This window comes from Pseudogymnoascus destructans (genome assembly GCF_001641265.1).
Source record: "Pseudogymnoascus destructans isolate 20631-21 unplaced genomic scaffold scaffold_11, whole genome shotgun sequence".
Taxonomy (NCBI): domain Eukaryota; kingdom Fungi; phylum Ascomycota; class Leotiomycetes; order Thelebolales; family Thelebolaceae; genus Pseudogymnoascus; species Pseudogymnoascus destructans.
This window is the reverse complement of record NW_020167530.1, coordinates 43140-61973: the sequence shown is the minus strand read 5'-3', so window position 1 is coordinate 61973 and position 18834 is coordinate 43140. Positions and strand designations below refer to the sequence as shown.

The following is an 18834-nucleotide window of genomic DNA, read 5'->3' as shown; positions in this document are numbered from 1 at the left end:
CTCATTGAACAAGTTATTAAGAAAATCTCCTCCTTAAGGGGGTGGGCCAATACTACCACATGGCATATCTCTACCAACTAGAGGCCTAGGAACATGAACGATAGCTCTAGAAGCTTCTACAACCCTCTATGATTCATTACACGTCATCGCTCCTTAGTTACCCACAAGATTGGTTAAGTTATGACATAATTTATCTATAGGTACTCTGACCTTGGACCTCCTTTTCACTTCCTATAGGCTAGGAACCCAAGAGATGGTTCTATGGGATTCTCTTACGTTCACTACATGATTAGCAAGCTAGTTGTGGGTCGCACTTGATTTCTAATACATTTACCAAGCCTGGTTAGTCATGGAAAGTCATGGAAAATGAGAGAACTACACTCCTTTGGCATAAATAGGATTGCCCTTTCCTTAAGAAAGGGCAAGCAGACAATACAGTAAATCGACTATCACATACTTCCACGTCTTTTCCAAGCTTCCAAGCATTCATCTTGTTACTCCTTGTTTCTGAAAAGTCAGTGAGGTGTTAACCTCTGACTTACCCCTGAGTTCTCAGACTCAACATTTGTTGCAACTTGTCTAAACCACTTCACCACATCATACACCTGATTGCTGCGTTGTGGAATAGTCTAAGCTACAACCCTTTGGCTCTGTTTCCTAAGACAGTGTGTTGTCTTAGTAAATTCATCCCTTCCTTGGGTGGCTAGATTCTCATATCTGGTGCACCCACCATTACAATCCTGCGAGTCCGTCACGTGATACTTTCGGAACTACTATTCCCCGCTGCCCCTCCAGGTACCAGGGCCGGTCTCATGCGACCTCCCTCCTTCCTGTCCTGTAGTTGGCCAGCCTTCTTGTTCCGTCGTAACACTCGCTCCCTTCCCCTGGGCATTCGTCTCGAATCCTATAAGTACGTCCATGTCCCCGGGACTCTGCTGCTCCTCAGCGAGTCCTTCAACATGCAACATGCCTACTGACACTGCCCGCAAACTCCAGGAACGCAACAATCTTGTCCGTCGAATAAAGAGCCACGGATACGAACTACCCGAAATGGATTCTTGCTCGAACTGCGTGAGGCGAAACATTACTTGCGTGTCGTCTCCAAATGATTCACGGCGGTGCGCCGAGTGCGTTCGTCGCAACTTGAAAGAAAAGTGTGACTGTATGGGTCCTGAGCATCCCGACTGGGTGAAGCTCGAACGGGAGGAGGATCGCCTGGATCGCGAAGAGGAAGAAACCCTTTCGAAGTTACTTCGTCTGCGAAAGCAGAAACGCCTCATCCGAACCCGTGGTAAAGATATGCTCCGGCGAGGTTTGAAAACCCTCGACGAGCTTGATGCGGCAGAGGAGGCCGAACGTGTGGCTGCTGAGAAGCGTGATGCTGTTGAGGCCGAGGAACAGGCAGTTAGCGCTGCCTCCTCGTCTGTGACCGGGACCCCCGCTTCCTCCGATCCACTGGCCTACTCCCCTGCATCTTGGGATCAATGGCTGGTGGATGGCGGCGTGGATATTCCTCCAGCAGTTCTTTGCTGATGTTCCTTGTTGGTTCCCACGAATTATCCGTAGGTTCGTAATTTTCCCATTTTATCAAAAACTCTTCTCGACGTCCTACTAACCTTCTGTCTAGGATCGCTTCGACCTCATATTCGATTATCTCATTCTCGGGTTGGAGTTCGGTGTCGGTCGCAACTGGGGTATTTCCTCTTGCTGGTTCCAGTAGTGAGACATGAAATACCGGGTGTAGTCTAGACTTCCTGGGTAGCTGCAGTCTGTAATTAACTGAGCTGACTTTGTTCAATATTTTGAATGGTCCCAATTTCTTGAAGTCCAACTTTGTGCTTGGTCGTTTCGTTTTGATATGTTTCCGGAGTAGGTATACTTTATCCCCCTCCTTGAAGGCAGGTTCCATACTGCACTTCTTGTTTGCGTATGCAGCGGATCGTTCATTTAAGAATTGGATGTCCATCGCAAGTTGTTCGTGGAACGATTTCAGTTGTTCCACCACGATCAGGGCTTGTTCAGCTCGTGATTCATCCGGTCTTGGTTGCCTATATGCTTCTGGCTGGTAGCCATAATTGGCAAAGAACGGTGAGACTTTCGTTGCTTCTGTCATCGCGCTGTTATATGCAAACTGTGCGATGGGTAAGATCTGAACCCAGTTATCCTGTTGATGATTGACATAGCTTCGCAGGTACTGTTCAAGGGTCTGATTTAATCTTTCTGTTTGGCCGTCTGTCTGGGGATGAAAAGCTGTTGATAGCTTATGATTTGTTCCCAGTAGCGCCATCAATGATTTCCAGAATTTGGAAGTAAAGAGCTTGTCTCTATCTGAGATGATTTCTTCTGGCATCCCATGATCGGCTAATATGACTCGAATGAAGGTATATGCGAGCGCCTCGGCGTCGCTAGCTTCTAGATATGGTATAAACTTCCCATATTTCGTGAGTCTTTCCGTGATGACGAGGATAGAGTCGTATTCTATTCCTGTTAATGGGTCCTTGGAGGGTGGAAGCTTGACGATGAAGTCCAAAGCTATTGATTTCCATGCTCCTTTTGGTACTGGTGTCGACTTGAGTTGTCCGTATGGCAGATGCCTATTGGATTTTGACTTGCTGCAAATGTCGCACTCTCTTACCACTGTCTCTACCTGCTTCCTCATACCTGGGAAGTAGTAGTGTCGGGTGATTCGTTCGAAGGTTCGTGTTACTCCCTGATGACCGTGTGCTGGTAACGAGTGTTGTTCTTGCACCAGCGGGCGTCTCATTTGACTTGGGACATACACTAACCCTTTGTATCGAATCAATCCTTGTTCGTCGATGGCGAAGTCGCCTTCAACTTTGGACAAGACTCGCTTGGCGCATTCGTCTGTTGCGTAAGCTTTCTTGAGTCTTTCCTCGAGTTCTGTATCTTCGATGACTGAGATCGTCGCTAGTAACTCGTTGTACTGTATTCCTGCATCTGTTTTCTTCAGAATTGCTCTAGGTCTTTCTTCCTTTGGGCCGGCGTAGTCGGTCCGTCTGCTGAGAGCGTCTGCTCTTGCATTCTCGGAGCCCTTGCGATAGGTTATCGTGAAGTTGTAGGCTGCGAGGGTTTCTGCCCAGCGGACTTGTCTGCGGTTTAAAACCTTGGTCGTGGTGAAATATATAAGGTTCTTGTGATCCGTCCATACCTGCACAGGGTAGGTGGATCCCTCAAGATATACTCGCCACTGCTCAAAGGCAACGACAATAGCCAGTAGCTCCTTGTCGTGGATGTCGTAATTGAGTTCCGCGGGTGACAGTTTCCTAGAGTAGTACGCGATTGGTTTGAACTTACCGTTCTCATCTGGTTGATTCAGACATGCTCCAATTGCGAAGTCAGAAGAGTCCGTTTCGAGGATGATCTTCTTTGCAGGGTCAAATGTAGCAAGGATAGGTGCTTCCGTGAACTTCGTCTTAAGTTCCTGGAAAGCAGCCTCTGCCTTGTCCGTCCATTTGAATTCGAGATCCTTTCTGGTAAGCTCCGTGAGTGGTTGAGCTACCTTGGAATATCCCGAGATGAATCTTCGGTAGAAGTTGGCGAAGCCTAGGAAGGCTTGCACTTCCTTGACCGTGGTCGGTGTTGGCCATTCCAACACTGCCGTTACTTTTGCTTGGTCCATCTTGATGCCATGCGTTCCAATAATGTAACCCAAGAATTCGACTTGGTTTTTATGGAACTCGCACTTCTCTGGTTTGAGGAGTAAGCTGTACTCCTTTAGTTTCTTCAGGACGAGTTTGACATGCTTGACATGCTCCTCCTTGGTTGCTGAATACACCAGGACATCGTCTAAGTAGACAATGGTAAAGATGTCTAAGTATTCGTGCAAAGCATCATTCATCAGTCGTTGCATAGATGCGGGTGCGTTTGTTAGCCCAAAGGGCATGACTTGATACTCGAATAGGCCATAGCGGGTGCGGAATGCTGTTTTCCACTCTTCCCCAGCCTTGATTCGGATCAGGTTGTATGCTCCTCGCAGATCTAGCTTACTGAAGATCTTTGCTCCTTGAAATCTATCGTGTAGTTCGTTGATTAACGGCAGGGCATACCTGTCCTTGATTGTGATGTTGTTCAACGCTCGATAGTCCACACATAACCGTAGGGAGCCATCTTTCTTTGGTACGAAAAGCACCGGACTTCCTGCTGGTGATGTGGATGGTCTGATGAATCCTTTCGCTAGGTTATCATCGATGTACTCCTTAAGTACCTTCAGCTCCTTTTCCGATAGCTGATATATTGGTCCGAACGGTGGACTCTTGTCTTTCTCCAAAGGTATCTCGTGATCCCATGGTTGGTGCTTAGGAAGCGCCTCATTCTTAGGGCCTTCCTGGAATAATTGCTCGTATTCCTTGTACTCCACCGGTATACTCATCGGTGAGGATGCCTGGGCTAGGTCATCGAGCTCGGAGGTTGCACATAACTCCTTCCGGCCCTGGGAGGGTTTCTCCCGTTGTCGCGTGTCCGTCCGTTGTTCACACGCGCACTGGCTCATCACAACTTTCTCGTTCCACCAGTCGATCTGGGGGTTGTGTTTCTTGAGCCATGGCACACCAAGGATGCACGCATGGTTGTCCATGTGCACGATGTCAAACTGAATCGTTTCCTTGTGCCCGTGTAGCATGACCATTTCCAATGGGACCGTTTCGTGGGTCACCATTCCTTCATTAGTCGAGATGGGCTCTCCATCTACGACCATTAACGGGTATGGTTCGGTTTTCAATTGCGTCTTGAAACCTTGCGTGTCTGCTACTTTCTTTGTCATAAAGTTGCCCGTCGCTCCTGAGTCAATCATTGCTCGGAGGTGTCGCTGTTGTATCTTAGCGACCACATATAGTTGCATGCTGCCCGTCGTGGCGCATAGCTGGTCTGTACTAGGCCTCTTCGTGTCGCTCGCCGGTGGCCTACCGTCGAGGACTCCTAGTTTTTTGACTCGTCCGAGGAAGGATAGTATTCATCCGCTTCCAATGGTGGTCCTTGGGGAGATCGTTTCCCTCGCTCTTCTGCTTCGTCTAGCAGATGTGGGTATTTCTCGTATACCTGTTCGCTTTTGATAGGCAAGTCCCCTTCAGACTGGCTTCGCCTGAGGGCGTGAACTTGCTCTGCATCTCTGAAGTGTATCCTGGGCGAGGATCGGGGAAACAACTGATTCTGGTGTTTCTTTTTCCAGTGGAGCTTGCAGTCATCTTCGCTGCAATACTCCCAGTAGACATACGCGTGCCAGGGATGATCAGTCTCTGTTGCGTCTGTCATTGATAGTTCCCGCTGTCCTCTCACCCATGCACTATCTTCCCTCGGAGGCGTGGAGAACGTGTCTAGTTGCTCCATGGCTCTCCTTTCGATGCGTGGAGTGGGTCTCGCATTTTCCCGTCGGAGCATATCTCTGGCTTTCTCGTCGTACTTCTTCAGGGCTCTCCTGCGGTCCTGGTAGTAAAGTTCGACGCTTTTCATATACTTCAGTTTAGCCATATGCTCGACATCCTTCTCCAGTTCTTCCGCTTCTTGGGCTTCCAACTTAGCTACGTCTTGGGACGTGCCAAGCAGCCTGCGGGTATTCGTTAGTTGGTCGTAGTATCTCCAGAGGTCATCCTTGCAGTCGTCCACCTTGCATTTTAACGGAAGTCCCTGTAACAGGTTCCCGTAGAGGTCTTTAAGCATGGGGATTCTCCTCTGGCCATTGGGCTTGTCTCGTTCGGCCCTAATCTTCGCGTGGGCGTGTTTTGCCATGCGTCTTACTACGCTCTTGCACCATGGACTCATTGGTTCCGTAGGTGCGAGTTCATCAAAGGTCTCCTGTTCCGAGACGGTGAACGATTCCGCCTCCGACCCTTCATCTGAGCTCTCGTCTTCTGGGGTGCTTTCGCCGTTTATTCCCCAGTCCTGTTTGCTCACAAACGTTGCGTTCAACTGTCCTGTCCAGGTGGCATTGAGTTGTTTGCCGACTTTGCGTCCGCCGTTCCCTTTCTTTGGCTGTCTGCAGTCTCGGGCCATGTGGCCTGGCTTGTCGCAGTTAAAACAGAGTCGTTCCTTGAATTGTCTGTCTTTCTTAGGGTCACGGGGTCGTCCAGGTTTGAACGTGGCATCGAGTTCCATTGGGTCCGACCAACGGTTGTCTCGCGGGTGTTGATCCCGTCGTCTGCCCTCGTTTCCCCGGTAGGGGTAACTTTTCTTGGGCTTGTCATAGGTCCGACGTTCCTTCTGGAATTCGTATAGTCGATTGTCGATTCGGACCGTATGTTAGATTAGCGCTACCATGTCCGTTGGTTGTTGTTCCAAACGGGCAAGTTCCATACGTATATGGCTCTTCAGCCCACGTCGGTAGTGGCTGATGAGTGCGCTGGCGTCCCATCCTGTCTGATTGCCGTATCTCTGGAATTCTGTGGAGTATGTGAGGGCGCTGCCAGTCTGCTTAAGTGCAAACAGATGGTCTTCTGCGGTCTTAATCTCATCGATGTCTACGAACATGCATCGGATTTCCTTACAGAATCCATTCCAGCTGCCAAACATAGTCTGCGTAGTTGTCATGCTTCCATTGGTACTTTCATATTTGAAATAGTCCTTGAGGAATGGTTCGATCCATCGCAGGGCTTCCCCCCTAAGGTAGGACGCAGTCCACAGGGCATAGCTCTCCTGGGTGGGAAACTTCTCGTCATTGAAGTGCTGGTACAGTTCGACCTGTAGCAAAAACACCTCAAGTTCCTTTCGGTTGCCGGAGTAAGTGTCGGGCAACTTGACGCGTAGAGTTTCCTTGAGTTCGTTGACGGTGGGTGCATCGGGCATCTCTTCATTCTCAGGCTTAGACCTCTGAGACGAAGTTGGCGTGGTGGGGGTTTTCCCCTTCGAACTGACGACAGACATGTTGCTTTGTGTGTAAGCCGGTACCTCGTAGAAGTGGTGCTCAAAGTGTAACGCTGACTTCTAAACGATAGAAGACACAGAGGTTCTCTTGCGTAAAGGTTTACTTATCAGAGGAGGCAGGGGATCAGACACAAAGGCTTCAAGTAACACGTTACTAGTATATAACAAATACTGTATTGAGTTGAGCACGAAGCTCCTATCTAAGGAAATACTATCTACTTATATAGTGGCGTCGTGCCTAGTGGACTCTTGGGAACTCACTCGAGTCCTTGGAGTCCTGGACTCTTAGGACTCTTCTCATCATCCTGCGAGTCCATCACGTGATACTTTCAGAACTACTATTCCCCGCTGCCCCTCCAGGTACCAGGGCCGGTCTCATGCGACCTCCCTCCTTCCTGTCCTGTAGTTGGCCAGCCTTCTTGTTCCGTCGTAACAGTAGCAGTCAGGTGAGTGTTGTACAATTATCACTTTGGAAGAGCTTGCTGTAAGCATCACGTGGTGGGTTATTAATCACAACAGGGTATTGTCATACTGACATTCGTTGCACTCAGTTTGCTATCAAACTCAAGAGCAAACTTAGAAATCTCCTCCTCGAACCTACAAGTCACTATACATATTTTGGCTTGTCACACCAACAACAAGAGCAATACTACTCAATGATTGCTACAACCCTCTATGATTCATTACACGTCATTGTTCCTTAGTTACTGGGCCGATATGACCACATAGCATATCTCTACAACCCTCTATGATTCATTACATGACATCACTCCTTAGTTACTGGGCTAATACTACACATGACATATCTCTATCAACTAGAGGCCTAGGAACATGAACGATAGCTCCAAAAGCTTCTACAACTGTCTGTGATTCATTACACGTCATCGCTCCTTAGTTACCCACAAGATTGGTTAAGTTATGACATAATTTGTCTATAGGGGTACTCTGACCTTGGACCTCCTTTTACTTCCTATAGGCTAGGAACCTAGGAGATGGTTCTATGGGATTCTCTTACGTCGACTACAGTTACCAAGCCTGGTTAAGTCATAGAAAGTCATAGAAAATGGGAGAACTACACTCCTTTAGCATAAATAGGATTGCCCTTTCCTTCAGAAAGGGCAAGCAGACAATACAGTAAATCGACTATCACATACTTCCACGTCTTTTCCAAGCTTCCAAGCATTCATCTTGTTACTCCTTGTTTCTGAAAAGTCAGTGAGGTGCTAACCTCTGACTTACCCCTGAGTTCTCAGAGTCAACATTTGTTACAACTTGTCTAAACCACTCCACTACATCATACACCTGATTGCTGCGTTGTGGAATAGTCTAAGCTACGACCCTTTGGCTCTTTTTCCTAAGACAGTGTGTTGTCTTAGTAAAATCATCCCTTCCTTGGGTGGCTAAATTCTCACATCTGGTGCACCCACCATTACAGATATAATTTCCATTACGGTCAAATTACAGGGTATAATTTTCATTTACCGATTAATTAATTGTTTGAGATATTTTATTATTTCATATGATGCCAAGGAATATTCGGCGGTGAGCTTGTGTAGGCGACTCGCTTGTGAACTACGTTATGTGATTGGCATTACTCGTGCGGCCCAAAAGTTTCCACAGGGTCTGTGCACAACAGCCAATTAGATTGTAGGAATCTATCAAGCACCATGTACTTGTACCCGAGTACACGCGTAGAAAATGTACACGCGTAGAATATGAGAGTGAATGAAGCAATGAAGTAATGCTCAACAATGGCTGAAATCTCAATACCACTACGTGCTGCAATTATTACCTTGCGTGTATACATGAACGCATCATATGGAGAGATTGAAAAGAAGCTTGGAATCTCAGCTGACTCTATTGCATATATATGGCACCAAACTGTTAAAAGGGCAGGGAATACTGAAATTCACAACCTTCTCCAACACCTCGAATCAAAGCCACGAAGCGGAAGACCACAGACAATTCAAAAGGATTCTGAAGAGTCACTACGCATACGATCTTTGCTACTTGCAAATCCATTTGACACTTTTCAACAAGTTATTAATAAGGAAAATCTACCCTACGCACGATCAATTGTCGAACGAGTTGCAAAGAATCACTCAAGTGTTGAAATTCCACAACCTATTGTACGGAAAAACATCTGCCTCAAGCCCTACTTGGATAATATCATTCCTTCAGTACGATGGAAATTCTGCAAATGGGCACTATCCGAACTTGAAGCTGGATCAATTTTTATTTTCTCAGACGAATCATATATCAATTTCGGAGGGAATCCACATAAGAAACGACGGATAACAGTTCAACGGGGTCAAACAGCAGAGAGCATGGCAATTCAACAGAAGAAATCTTTATTTCAAGTTATGTTTTGGGGAGCAATGAGTTCAGAAACCTCTATCTTACGCCCTTCTCGTTCATGGATTCCTGAAAGTATAGAAGAGAAGCAGATACATGTGCAGAAACTACGAGAGATAAATGCATATTGGAAATCAAAAGCAGAGAATGAACTTGTTAGAGCAACAACAGTTGGAACTCTTGAGTACGGATATATGGAAACTCTAAATGCAGATATTCGGAATGGCAAAAGCAAATGGAAAAAGGCACGAGTTGCTTCACAAGAGTTTGGAGATATAGAGACATGGAGTAGAGGACGGCAATCAGAAGGGCAAGAAGTTTCAAAGGGCGGGATTGATTGGTTTCTATATCGAGAGATGGTTCTTATTCCTCTTCTCTTCCCCTACTTTCGAAAAGTAAAGGCTTTACATCCTACAAAACGAGTATGGTTTGTGGATGATAATGTAAGTCTTCATTTGAAGGCTCACCGATCATTGGAAGATTATATGAAGAAGGAGGGAATCTATAGAGTGAAATTTTGGCCTCCAAACTCTCCCGATTTGCACCCTATTGAAAATGCCTTTGATTATCTCAAGGATCAGGTTGATGGCTATACACCATTAAACGGAGGGAAGTTTGAGAGAGCTCATGCACGGGTATTTCTTGAGGAAGAATGGGGGAAAAAAATGGATGGGAAATCTACACAATTATGTGCTTCGTTTAAGGACAAGTTGGAGCGGTGTATTGCAGTCAATGGGGGGAACAACTTTCGTGGGTAGATCAGTACAAGTACGTAGAGTATGTACATGCATTTTCTCCAAGTACTTACACGCCCCACTTATTACACACAGACCCTGTGGAAACTTTTGGGCCGCACGAGTAGTTGGGAGGAAAGTTGTTGTTGGTCTTCGACAGACTGCGGAGGTTGTTGTGCAGGGGATCGCCCTCTTGTTGCCACACCTGCGGGTGCTTGCTGCGAAGATGAAGATGTTACAAACCCTTGGCCTGCCTATGCTGCGGCGCGCACAAAGCTAGGGGCAGGACGAGTGGGTGGCTCTAGAATAGGAGGATCAATATTGTTCGGGTCAATATTGTTCGGGTCAATATTGTTCGGGTCAATATTGTTCGGGTCAATATTGTTCGGGTCAATATACCTCCATACTCCAGCTTTCATTGATGTTGTATTTATCGTGTCGATCCATCCATCCCAGTCTTTAGGATTGTATATATTAATCAATTTAGCGACTTAGAGTTGCTCCGGGCTCATAACTATTGAGTAAATTCGATGTATTCGATTCTTACTAACTATGAGGCTCCAAGCCGTAAGGGCAGAGTTTTTTCGCGGGTCTACGTGTGGTCGCTTACTTGTACTATCCCCCCCCTGAATGATTGTAACGACCCGCTAGTTTGAAGTTTGTGGAAACCCACTTATAGCGATCGGTTTAGGTAAAAAGGCGTAAATAAGATGAGATCACTGGCAGAGGCCTTTTGACAAATAGTGGATGGTGACAATCATTCAGGGGGCGGGATAGTAGCCCCTGTATATTACAACGCCCATCAATTACTCTCAACACGCCCAACAGCAACGCGTCACGTGCATACGCCTCAGGTGACAGGAGGAAATCCAATAACGCCACTGGCAAACCAACAACCAAAATCCAGTCACTTCAGCATCACAGCTACGCTGTTTCATATTTCAAATCATACCAACGAACCTCAAATCCCCAAACCACCCCACAGCTTGCCATGGGTTCCGTAGTACTCCCCCACCTACGCACCGGGTGGCATGTTGACCAAGCTATCATGAACGAGGACGAACGCCTTGTCGTCATCCGCTTTGGACGCGACTACTCTGAGGATTGCATGCGGCAAGATGAAGTGTTATTTAAGATTGCAGACCGAGTGAAGAACTTCGCTGTCGTCTATGGTCAGTCACTTCAACGCTATCGCACTCAATAAGATTTGCTAACGATATTACAGTTTGCGACTTGGGTAAATGTCTCCAGCTCGACATGCAGATATAATCTAACAGGTGTCTTTTTTAGAAGAAGTGCCCGACTTCAAGCAGATGTATGGTGAGTAACCCCTATGAGCTCTCGTCTTGTATACTTCCAGATCTGACAACTGCCCTACAGAGTTATACGACCCCATGACAATCATGTTTTTCTTCCGAAACAAACATATGATGTGCGATTTTGGGACCGGAAATAACAACAAACTCAACTGGGTGCTTGAGGATAAGCAAGAGCTCATCGACATCATAGAGACTATCTACCGGGGAGCCAAGAAGGGTCGAGGATTGGTGGTCAGCCCGAAAGACTACTCTACGCGGTACAGATACTAGGTGGCGAACAATCAGAGGCTTCATCTGTTTAATTCGATATGCGCTGGGATTTTCCGAGGATTCGCAGTATTCTGTTGAGGAAACGTCCATATCTCAGTTTAAGCTTCGACAAGACGGTCGCCGACAGAGGGTCATACAAATGTGGGAATACAGGTCATACGGTGCATGATGGAACAAGCACACGAAAAATCAACAGATACGGATGGATAGGACGGCGGTCACGAAATGGCGCCAGAAGCACCGCATCACGAGACTCGAGAGGTGGACATGGCAAATTCAAGGATGATGCGTAATAACTGTAAGGCCCCTCAATATCTTCTCGAGACTGGAAGAGGAACTCAACAATATTCAAGAAACGGCACTCTTTAGAATTTCAGGTTCTCGCTGTTTGATGGGGAATACAGGAAGATTAGCCTCGAAAATAGGTGTAAGATTCAAAGCTATTGGGTCTTGCAAAACAAAGTCATGCTTTCCTACATGCCGCAGGTTTGCCGTTTAACATGTGCCAATTCAAATATTCCAAATGCGCCGCTCCAACTTCGCTGCTCTATGAGACTTTTGAGAAATATGAATATGATTGTGGTCGTTGGCGCAAATAATCCACTTGAAAATGTCCAAACGGCGGGTAGGACCAAAGTTTGGGGCGTTTATGGCAACAGAGTCTCATCATGATATTTCCACATCAAACTATTAAAGTTACTCTACCAACACGAATTAGAAAAATGTCATACCCATCACCCATCATACAGGCAAGCTAGGCCTTCGCTCTCATTAAAGCCCACCACATCTCCTCCAGATTCCAATCCGGAAAACGCCCAATACTCATCACAGATTACCAAGGCCAGATCCACATCGTTCCAGCCAGCCATGCATTGGCTCTCAACAGATCTCTGTACCGCAATGTCTTGCCATTTTCAACCTTATAGGGCCAGCTGTGCATGCGATCCGAATCTATCACAACAGGGACACGAAAGTTTCGAACCCTACAATACCGGCTACTATTCAAATGCCCATCGATCGTATGGTGACGGCTCGGACTCACATTCGAATGCCAATCGATCCTACGGCGACGAGACCAACTTCCATTCGGATGCCTACCAATCCTTCGGCGACGACGCCAACTACCAAGCAAATGGCTATCACTCCTTCGGCGACGGCATCGGCTCCTATGGGTACCCGAGCTTTGGACAGGACTTTGACGGCAGTGCACAATCACCCTACTCATCGTATGGGCATTCTTATGGGTATCCTCACCAGTACGAGCCGTATGCGAGCCCGTACCTGGCACCCCCCAGACAATACTCGGAGCAATATAATTGCAGCTATCAAGACTTTGACGGTTACGGCGGCGGCTGCTGTACGGATGACATGTCATCTACTGGTTACTACATGCCGAGCTACTATGACTATCTCTGGCCGCCGGTGATGGTTGAAACCGTGGAAAACGTGGAGGAGTTCACAATGAAGCGGGAGACTAGGCCAATGGCCGGAACAAAGACTAGAGGACCACGGAGAGCGGGTGGAAGGCGTGGGAGGGAATATTATGGGTCGTATGGGATGGGTGGATGCGGCATGATGTAGTCTGAGGAGGCGTAATAGGCATGTCGCAAAGGCTGATTTTGAGAATGTGACCTACGGCGGAAGACGACAGCCATTGCTCGGGTAGTTGAATTAGAACAATGGGCATACGTACACGTAGATATCTGTACTATGGGGAATTTCTGGTGATAAATTCGTTGGCCTCAATACCGTATTTCTCAGATGATGTGTCACGTGCATTCGCGTTGGAAACGCGTAATTTAGAGTGCAAGCGGGATATCGTCGCGGGTTCAGGACAACTCCACTGCATTGTTTTATTTGCAAGCCGCAACGAACAACGGCAGCTTACGAAGCCATGAAATGGAAATACGTTCTTTAATATATCTTCATCGAAATTGATTGCCGTCGGGCAAAATCCTGCAAAGCTATGGCATCACTTGTCCAGCACACCCCCGCGGCGTCCACAGCAATACCCCTCACACAGAACACCGCGCCCGTGATTGAGTTTCGCTGCCTATTCACTTCAGATATCCGACGAAAACAGAAGCGCTGGCAAGATGGTCTCCTCAAGTTTCACACATTCAACAAACGGGTGATGGTGTATGACGAAAGACTGAACTTCGTGGGCGATACGCACTGGCACGACTACCATATTGATGAGGGCGAGGAGCTGGAGCTGGATCGGGCCGCGGTGCTGGTTCAAGTTGCCGATTGTTTGGGGAGTAGGGATCAAGATTTAACGGAGCTACTAGACCATCGCACAAAGCAGAGGGAAGAGAGGGCGGCAGTGAGAAGACCGAGTTCATCGCCAGCTGAGGTGCCATTTGACAACTTACGGATCGCAAGACAACCCACCGCCTACTCGAAACTATCGCAGAAACCGCTAAGCGCTCTACTCGGGACACCAACTGGCCACCATGGAAGAGCATTGCTTCCGACTACTTCGCCGTTTGAGGACAGGCAAAAAGAACAACGGCAAGAGAGAGACGCACAGGAACGGCCATCTAAGCGTAGGAAAGCTGAGTCTACGTATTCGAAGGCCGGCTATGCGCAGAATTTAACGGGAGCGATGCTCGACCTATCTTCGACGCCGCACAGTACTGCTCCTCTTCGGCGGGAACCGTTATGGTCCAAGACTTCGCGACGACAGGAGGGAGTTGAGAGTTCGAAAGAGGAATCCCATGAAGTGGACCTTCTTTTGAGGGGATTTCAGGAGCTGCCCAGACAGAAACGGAGACAATGGCAGCCGCTGGAAAAGAAGGCTAAGTCTGGCTTTGCCCAAACCTTGACCGGAGCTGTTTTAGACCTATCGTCAACTCAAAATACGAATGCTTTTCTGCGACATCATCTCCCATCCACGCGAAACATGGGGAGGGGTGCACCTTTGGAGAGCATCCCTGATAGAGGAAGGCATCAGCAGTCGAGAAACGAAACGGTCCGGCCAAATGTGTTGCAAACACCCGTCGTTGAAAAGCAAAGTACAAATCAAATGAAAGCTAAAAAGAGCGCGGGGTCTCTCAAAAAATCTCGAGCCGGAAATCCATCGGTTACTGGTCCCAAAGGGGGACAGACCACTCCTGGAGAAGTACAACAGCGAGATAGTGTTAGCGCCTCTGATGAGTTTCTGGTTATCGATGACGACTTCATCGACATTGACGACATAGAACAGGCCTGTCGTCCCCAGCATTCTTCAATAAGCAAGAGTAATGATGCCCGCGAAGGCGGCAGCGACTTGCATGCGATATCTATCTCTCCGTCTCCCCAAGTGCCTCCGCCAGAAGACTATAGGAGGCCAGTAACTATAGTACCTATCAAAGCTTCCGAGCCTGACCCGGACGTGGCGAATGGCCCGCCTGAGACAGTTGGCTCCATCCGTCTCAAATCCAGACCAAAAAGGAAGATGTTACTTTTAAACGATAGTAGACAGCCACAACCGTCTCCCGTCCAGGCCAGTCCCAGGCCCATTCCGCCAGCGGAAGATGTTGATCCAGAGCAGTCACAGGCAACGAAGAAGTTGGATGCATTCCATGCACAACAGAAGGAACAGCTGAGAGCACGGGCTGTGAAACGAAAAGCTGATGTTGAACAGGACGACGAGGGGGCATCTGCAGCTGATAATTCATCTGATAGAAATAGAGGTCTTGACGGTAAAGTTGTCGGCGCTTTGCCATCCAAGCCAGATATTTCCGTCCCTAAAGTCCCCAAAGAAACCCTATCCCGCCAACCACAGTCGGAACGAATAGTACGGCAAGATCACTCGACTGCGGTTAAAGAGCCTCCCCTTCTTCCAACCAAGGGTACTTCAGGTCGAATCTCACGTCGATCGCCGGAAACAGCACCTCAATCTTCGGAGCCTGCATTCAAACAGCTGAGAAATGTCGCTGATAAACTCGCATTGGCCCAGGGAGTAGCATTACAAACTACTTCCATTAAGCCATGTGTTCCAATCAGACGAGGGACGACGCCAGAAGTGAAAGCTCCCCAGACTAGGACAGCAGACGCGAAAGTTCCTCGGACCAGAACGAGTAACAGGAGACGGACAGAGGTCTCTCCAATTGCAACTACTACGTTAACAGCGACCACATCTTCGCCGAAGGATCTTCCCGTGGACGCTCCTCCCAAAAGATCCCAGATTACAAAACCCCAACTACTGATGACCAACAAAACAGCTCGTAGCAAGATAGTCGTGGGCTGGGTTGGTGCTCCCAAAGAGCCGGTTGTGATTCAAACCCTCCCAGTCCAGGTGCCACAGAGGCGTGAAGCAAGCGACGTCAGTTGGGGCGTGGCGCAGCATAGGGTTGCTGCACAGGACGTTGAAACGTCCCGGTTTGTCCCGGCGAAAGCGCAGCCACTGCAAGATATTTCATTGCGACGAAGACCACCGATTGCGTGCAAGAACGCGGGGAAGGTGGCGGAGAGCGGGGGTCCTCCAGTGCGCAGTGGTTCTGGACCTTGGAGTCGCGAGGCGTTTGATCTGTTTGATTGGAGACCTGGTGAGATTGGCTGAGACTATATGGACGGGCCTGGACTGCTGCACAGAGGCAGCTACAAATTACGATCATCACGATTTTGGGTCTGGAACACGAGACGGGCTTTAGCTTCTACATAATCATAATAAGCATTGCAGCCACACATGTCATTGATCCCTTTGTCAGGTTCCAGCTGGGAGGTCCAGGGCAGTGTCTTGTACTATATCCATGTCATACCGGTCAAGGCAGCTGGCGCTGGGATGCTGTTGCTGCTGGTGACCATGAACATACTTGTGAGGACAACTGGCTGGTGAATGATGACGGAGGATTTGCCATCCCACACATGGTGCAGAATCCGAAGGTCTAGAGCAGCGAAGTGTGGTCTATGTCGTTGCACGCCATGCTGACAAGGGAGTGTACTGTTCTCTGTGTTTATGTGAAGTCGAGGAATGAAGTATGCCCTGTACAGCTGACTGATTAATTAGCAGTCAGATTTAGCAGTTTTCACATTACAGTATGTGCACCTGATTATTATCCGGAGTTGTATATACCAGCGCGTTGTGATAAATACAAATTTGATACTGACACTGGGCTGAAGGGCGGGATGACGAGGTATTGTCAATCACCCGTCGCTGTTCCTACTGTACTGGGTAAAAGTTGGTTCGCGAGTACAGTACTCGCAGTCCCAGATTGCGAACCATCACAAACGCCCGACTACGCGGACCGCCGCCAAACCAAGTCGAACGCATCTGCCTCGACCCCCCTCAACTCTCATATTTCACTCCGAAAAAGCGGTGGCCGCGCATCTTTACACTGCACATACATATATCCATTCACCCAAAGGTAACCCAAACTCTCCTTCCTATATATATATCCATCTCCTTGCCTCTCTCACTCTCTCTTGTTCTCTCTCCCCCCGCCATCCTCGTCGTCTCTGAAGCCCCACTGAGCGAAAGTGCGACACAGCCTTCCCAAACCACCACACACTCCACTCTCGCAAGTCAAGAAATCTCTGCGACATCAGCTACCCGGCTTCATCTACAGCTCGCATGCCGAGTATCACTGTGCGACGTCTCGCCCGAAGAACACTGAACGTCGAATCCATCCATCCTCCAGCCGTGCCGATGGCTCAAGACGATACCCCGATGCGACTTTCCCTCTGACAAGTCACGAATCTATGAATGCGTCACAGATCTCCTAGAAGCATCACTTGAATCGATTTCTTCCACCTATTCTCCACTTCATATTTACATTTCGCCTGTCGGACTGGCACCCAGCACACTCGGCCCAGCACCGCCTCTACATCTGGCTGTCTTCCTGGCCCTCACCGAAAGACCAGACGTCCCACTTCCCACCCTCGCAGGTTCCACACGTCTCCGGATCCTCGAGCCTAACGAAACTGTTTGGTATAATATACATCTGTGGAAACACAACCGACGACATCATGTCGTATAGCTCGAGAATTGCCTCAGTCCCTCTGCCTCGTCCAAGGCCTTCAAATCTTCCTCACCGCCCAGGAACGAAGCGAATCGAACCTCACAAAGTCATAGGGGTCCGCGAAAAACTACGCAGCTATCGCATGGCTGTGAAACTACAAGACGTCGCCGTTCCAACCAACCTCGAATCCAGCTCTCCCTTCCAAGCATCCCACAGCTCCCAGGGATCGTTATCATCTGCGTCGCGATCGTTTCCGCCCCCTCTGAGCGAGGCATCGTACGCGACGAGCCACACTGATCTCACGGTTGTGTGGAGCCAGCAAGATGGGAATTACTTGTCGGAGCCAACGAAGAAGGCACTCGGCCCAGCAATGAAAGCCCAGAAGGCGCTGATTCGGTACCTGGAGAGTTGCTTGGGTGACTGCAGGAAGAGGAAAGTGAGGGTATGGATAATCCGTCAACTCGCTCTTGTCTTCGGTACAAACACTAATACACACATGCAGTGTTCATTGTCCCATCACGCCCTAGGGGATATCCTGGACGGAAGTCACGATGAACAAAACGAATCGGACGTCCAGTGGGCATTAGATTACGACTCTGAAGCAAAGGGGTCTGATCCCCTTTCTGGCTTTCATCTAATTGAAGATGCGATAAAGGAAGAGCAGAAGTCGTCTATCTTAGAGAACATCGATAATGCGGCAAACAAGCTTGATATTCACACGATACCAGATAGCATATACCCAAGCACAATCAACGAAGGTGACTTCGAGGACTCACTACTAGAACCGGAAGAGATCGCTCAATGCAGCCCTCTCCACCCCAGCAATCCATTTCAATCCTTCGATCCCCCGCCTATGTCACGGCGGCAATTCAGCACCCTCAAAACAGATCGAACATATCTTCTGGCGACAGAGATAGAAGTGTTGGGCCCCAGCGGGCCATATCACTACTACATGTGTCTTTGCAACCCAGCAAATTGCCAGGACACCTTCAGCTCGTCACAAGAGCTGCTTGATCATACACACCACTGTCACCCGGGCTTCCCGCCGATGGCCTTCGACCCGATGAGACTAGTGTGCCTGGAGTGTATGATATTCTGCGCTGAGAGGTCAAATTTTGGGACCTGTCCGAATCCGCAGTGTTTATCACAGCAGGAGCCGGTGGTGAATATCTATGGAGAGTTTTATCTGCCAGACGAAGTCTCCTGGATGGACGATGAGACGCCTTAATGGGGCCTATGGCGTACGGAACATATGGTTCCTCCTTTTGATTTATCTTTGATTTATGGCATTTGCAGGTTTCGCATGTTAGAAGGTTGAGATTTCACGCTATATGGATG

General features: G+C 48.4%; 5 protein-coding genes across 5 annotated transcripts; all 5 read left to right on the top strand.

Annotated features, from left to right (window-relative positions):
* Positions 1 to 10874: 10874 nt before the first annotated feature.
* On the top strand, positions 10875 to 12069 carry DIB1 (U4/U6-U5 snRNP complex subunit dib1). Its single transcript, XM_024468511.1, has 5 exons — positions 10875 to 11134; positions 11188 to 11199; positions 11253 to 11282; positions 11343 to 11849; positions 11905 to 12069. The coding sequence occupies exons 1-4, from the start codon at positions 10954 to 10956 to the stop codon at positions 11549 to 11551; spliced, it is 432 nt and encodes a 143-aa protein (XP_024323909.1). The 5' UTR covers positions 10875 to 10953; the 3' UTR covers positions 11552 to 11849; positions 11905 to 12069.
* A 244-nt stretch (positions 12070 to 12313) lies between these two features.
* On the top strand, positions 12314 to 13271 carry VC83_04883 (uncharacterized protein). The gene has a single exon (XM_024468510.1). The coding sequence runs from the start codon at positions 12419 to 12421 to the stop codon at positions 13130 to 13132; it is 714 nt and encodes a 237-aa protein (XP_024323914.1). The 5' UTR covers positions 12314 to 12418; the 3' UTR covers positions 13133 to 13271.
* Positions 13272 to 13517: 246 nt separating this feature from the next.
* On the top strand, positions 13518 to 16097 carry VC83_04882 (uncharacterized protein; the record flags this gene model as incomplete). The annotated part of the gene is made up of 1 exon (XM_024468509.1): positions 13518 to 16097. One exon carries the CDS (start codon positions 13518 to 13520, stop codon positions 16095 to 16097), a length of 2580 nt encoding a protein of 859 aa, XP_024323915.1.
* A 566-nt stretch (positions 16098 to 16663) lies between these two features.
* VC83_04881 (uncharacterized protein) lies at positions 16664 to 17260 on the top strand (the record flags this gene model as incomplete). Its single annotated transcript, XM_024468508.1, has 2 exons — positions 16664 to 16902; positions 17026 to 17260. The coding sequence occupies 2 exons, from the start codon at positions 16664 to 16666 to the stop codon at positions 17258 to 17260; spliced, it is 474 nt and encodes a 157-aa protein (XP_024323912.1).
* Positions 17261 to 17503: 243 nt separating this feature from the next.
* Positions 17504 to 18724, top strand: VC83_04880 (uncharacterized protein; the record flags this gene model as incomplete). Its single annotated transcript, XM_024468507.1, has 2 exons — positions 17504 to 17938; positions 17999 to 18724. 2 exons carry the CDS (start codon positions 17504 to 17506, stop codon positions 18722 to 18724), a joined length of 1161 nt encoding a protein of 386 aa, XP_024323913.1.
* Positions 18725 to 18834: the final 110 nt, after the last annotated feature.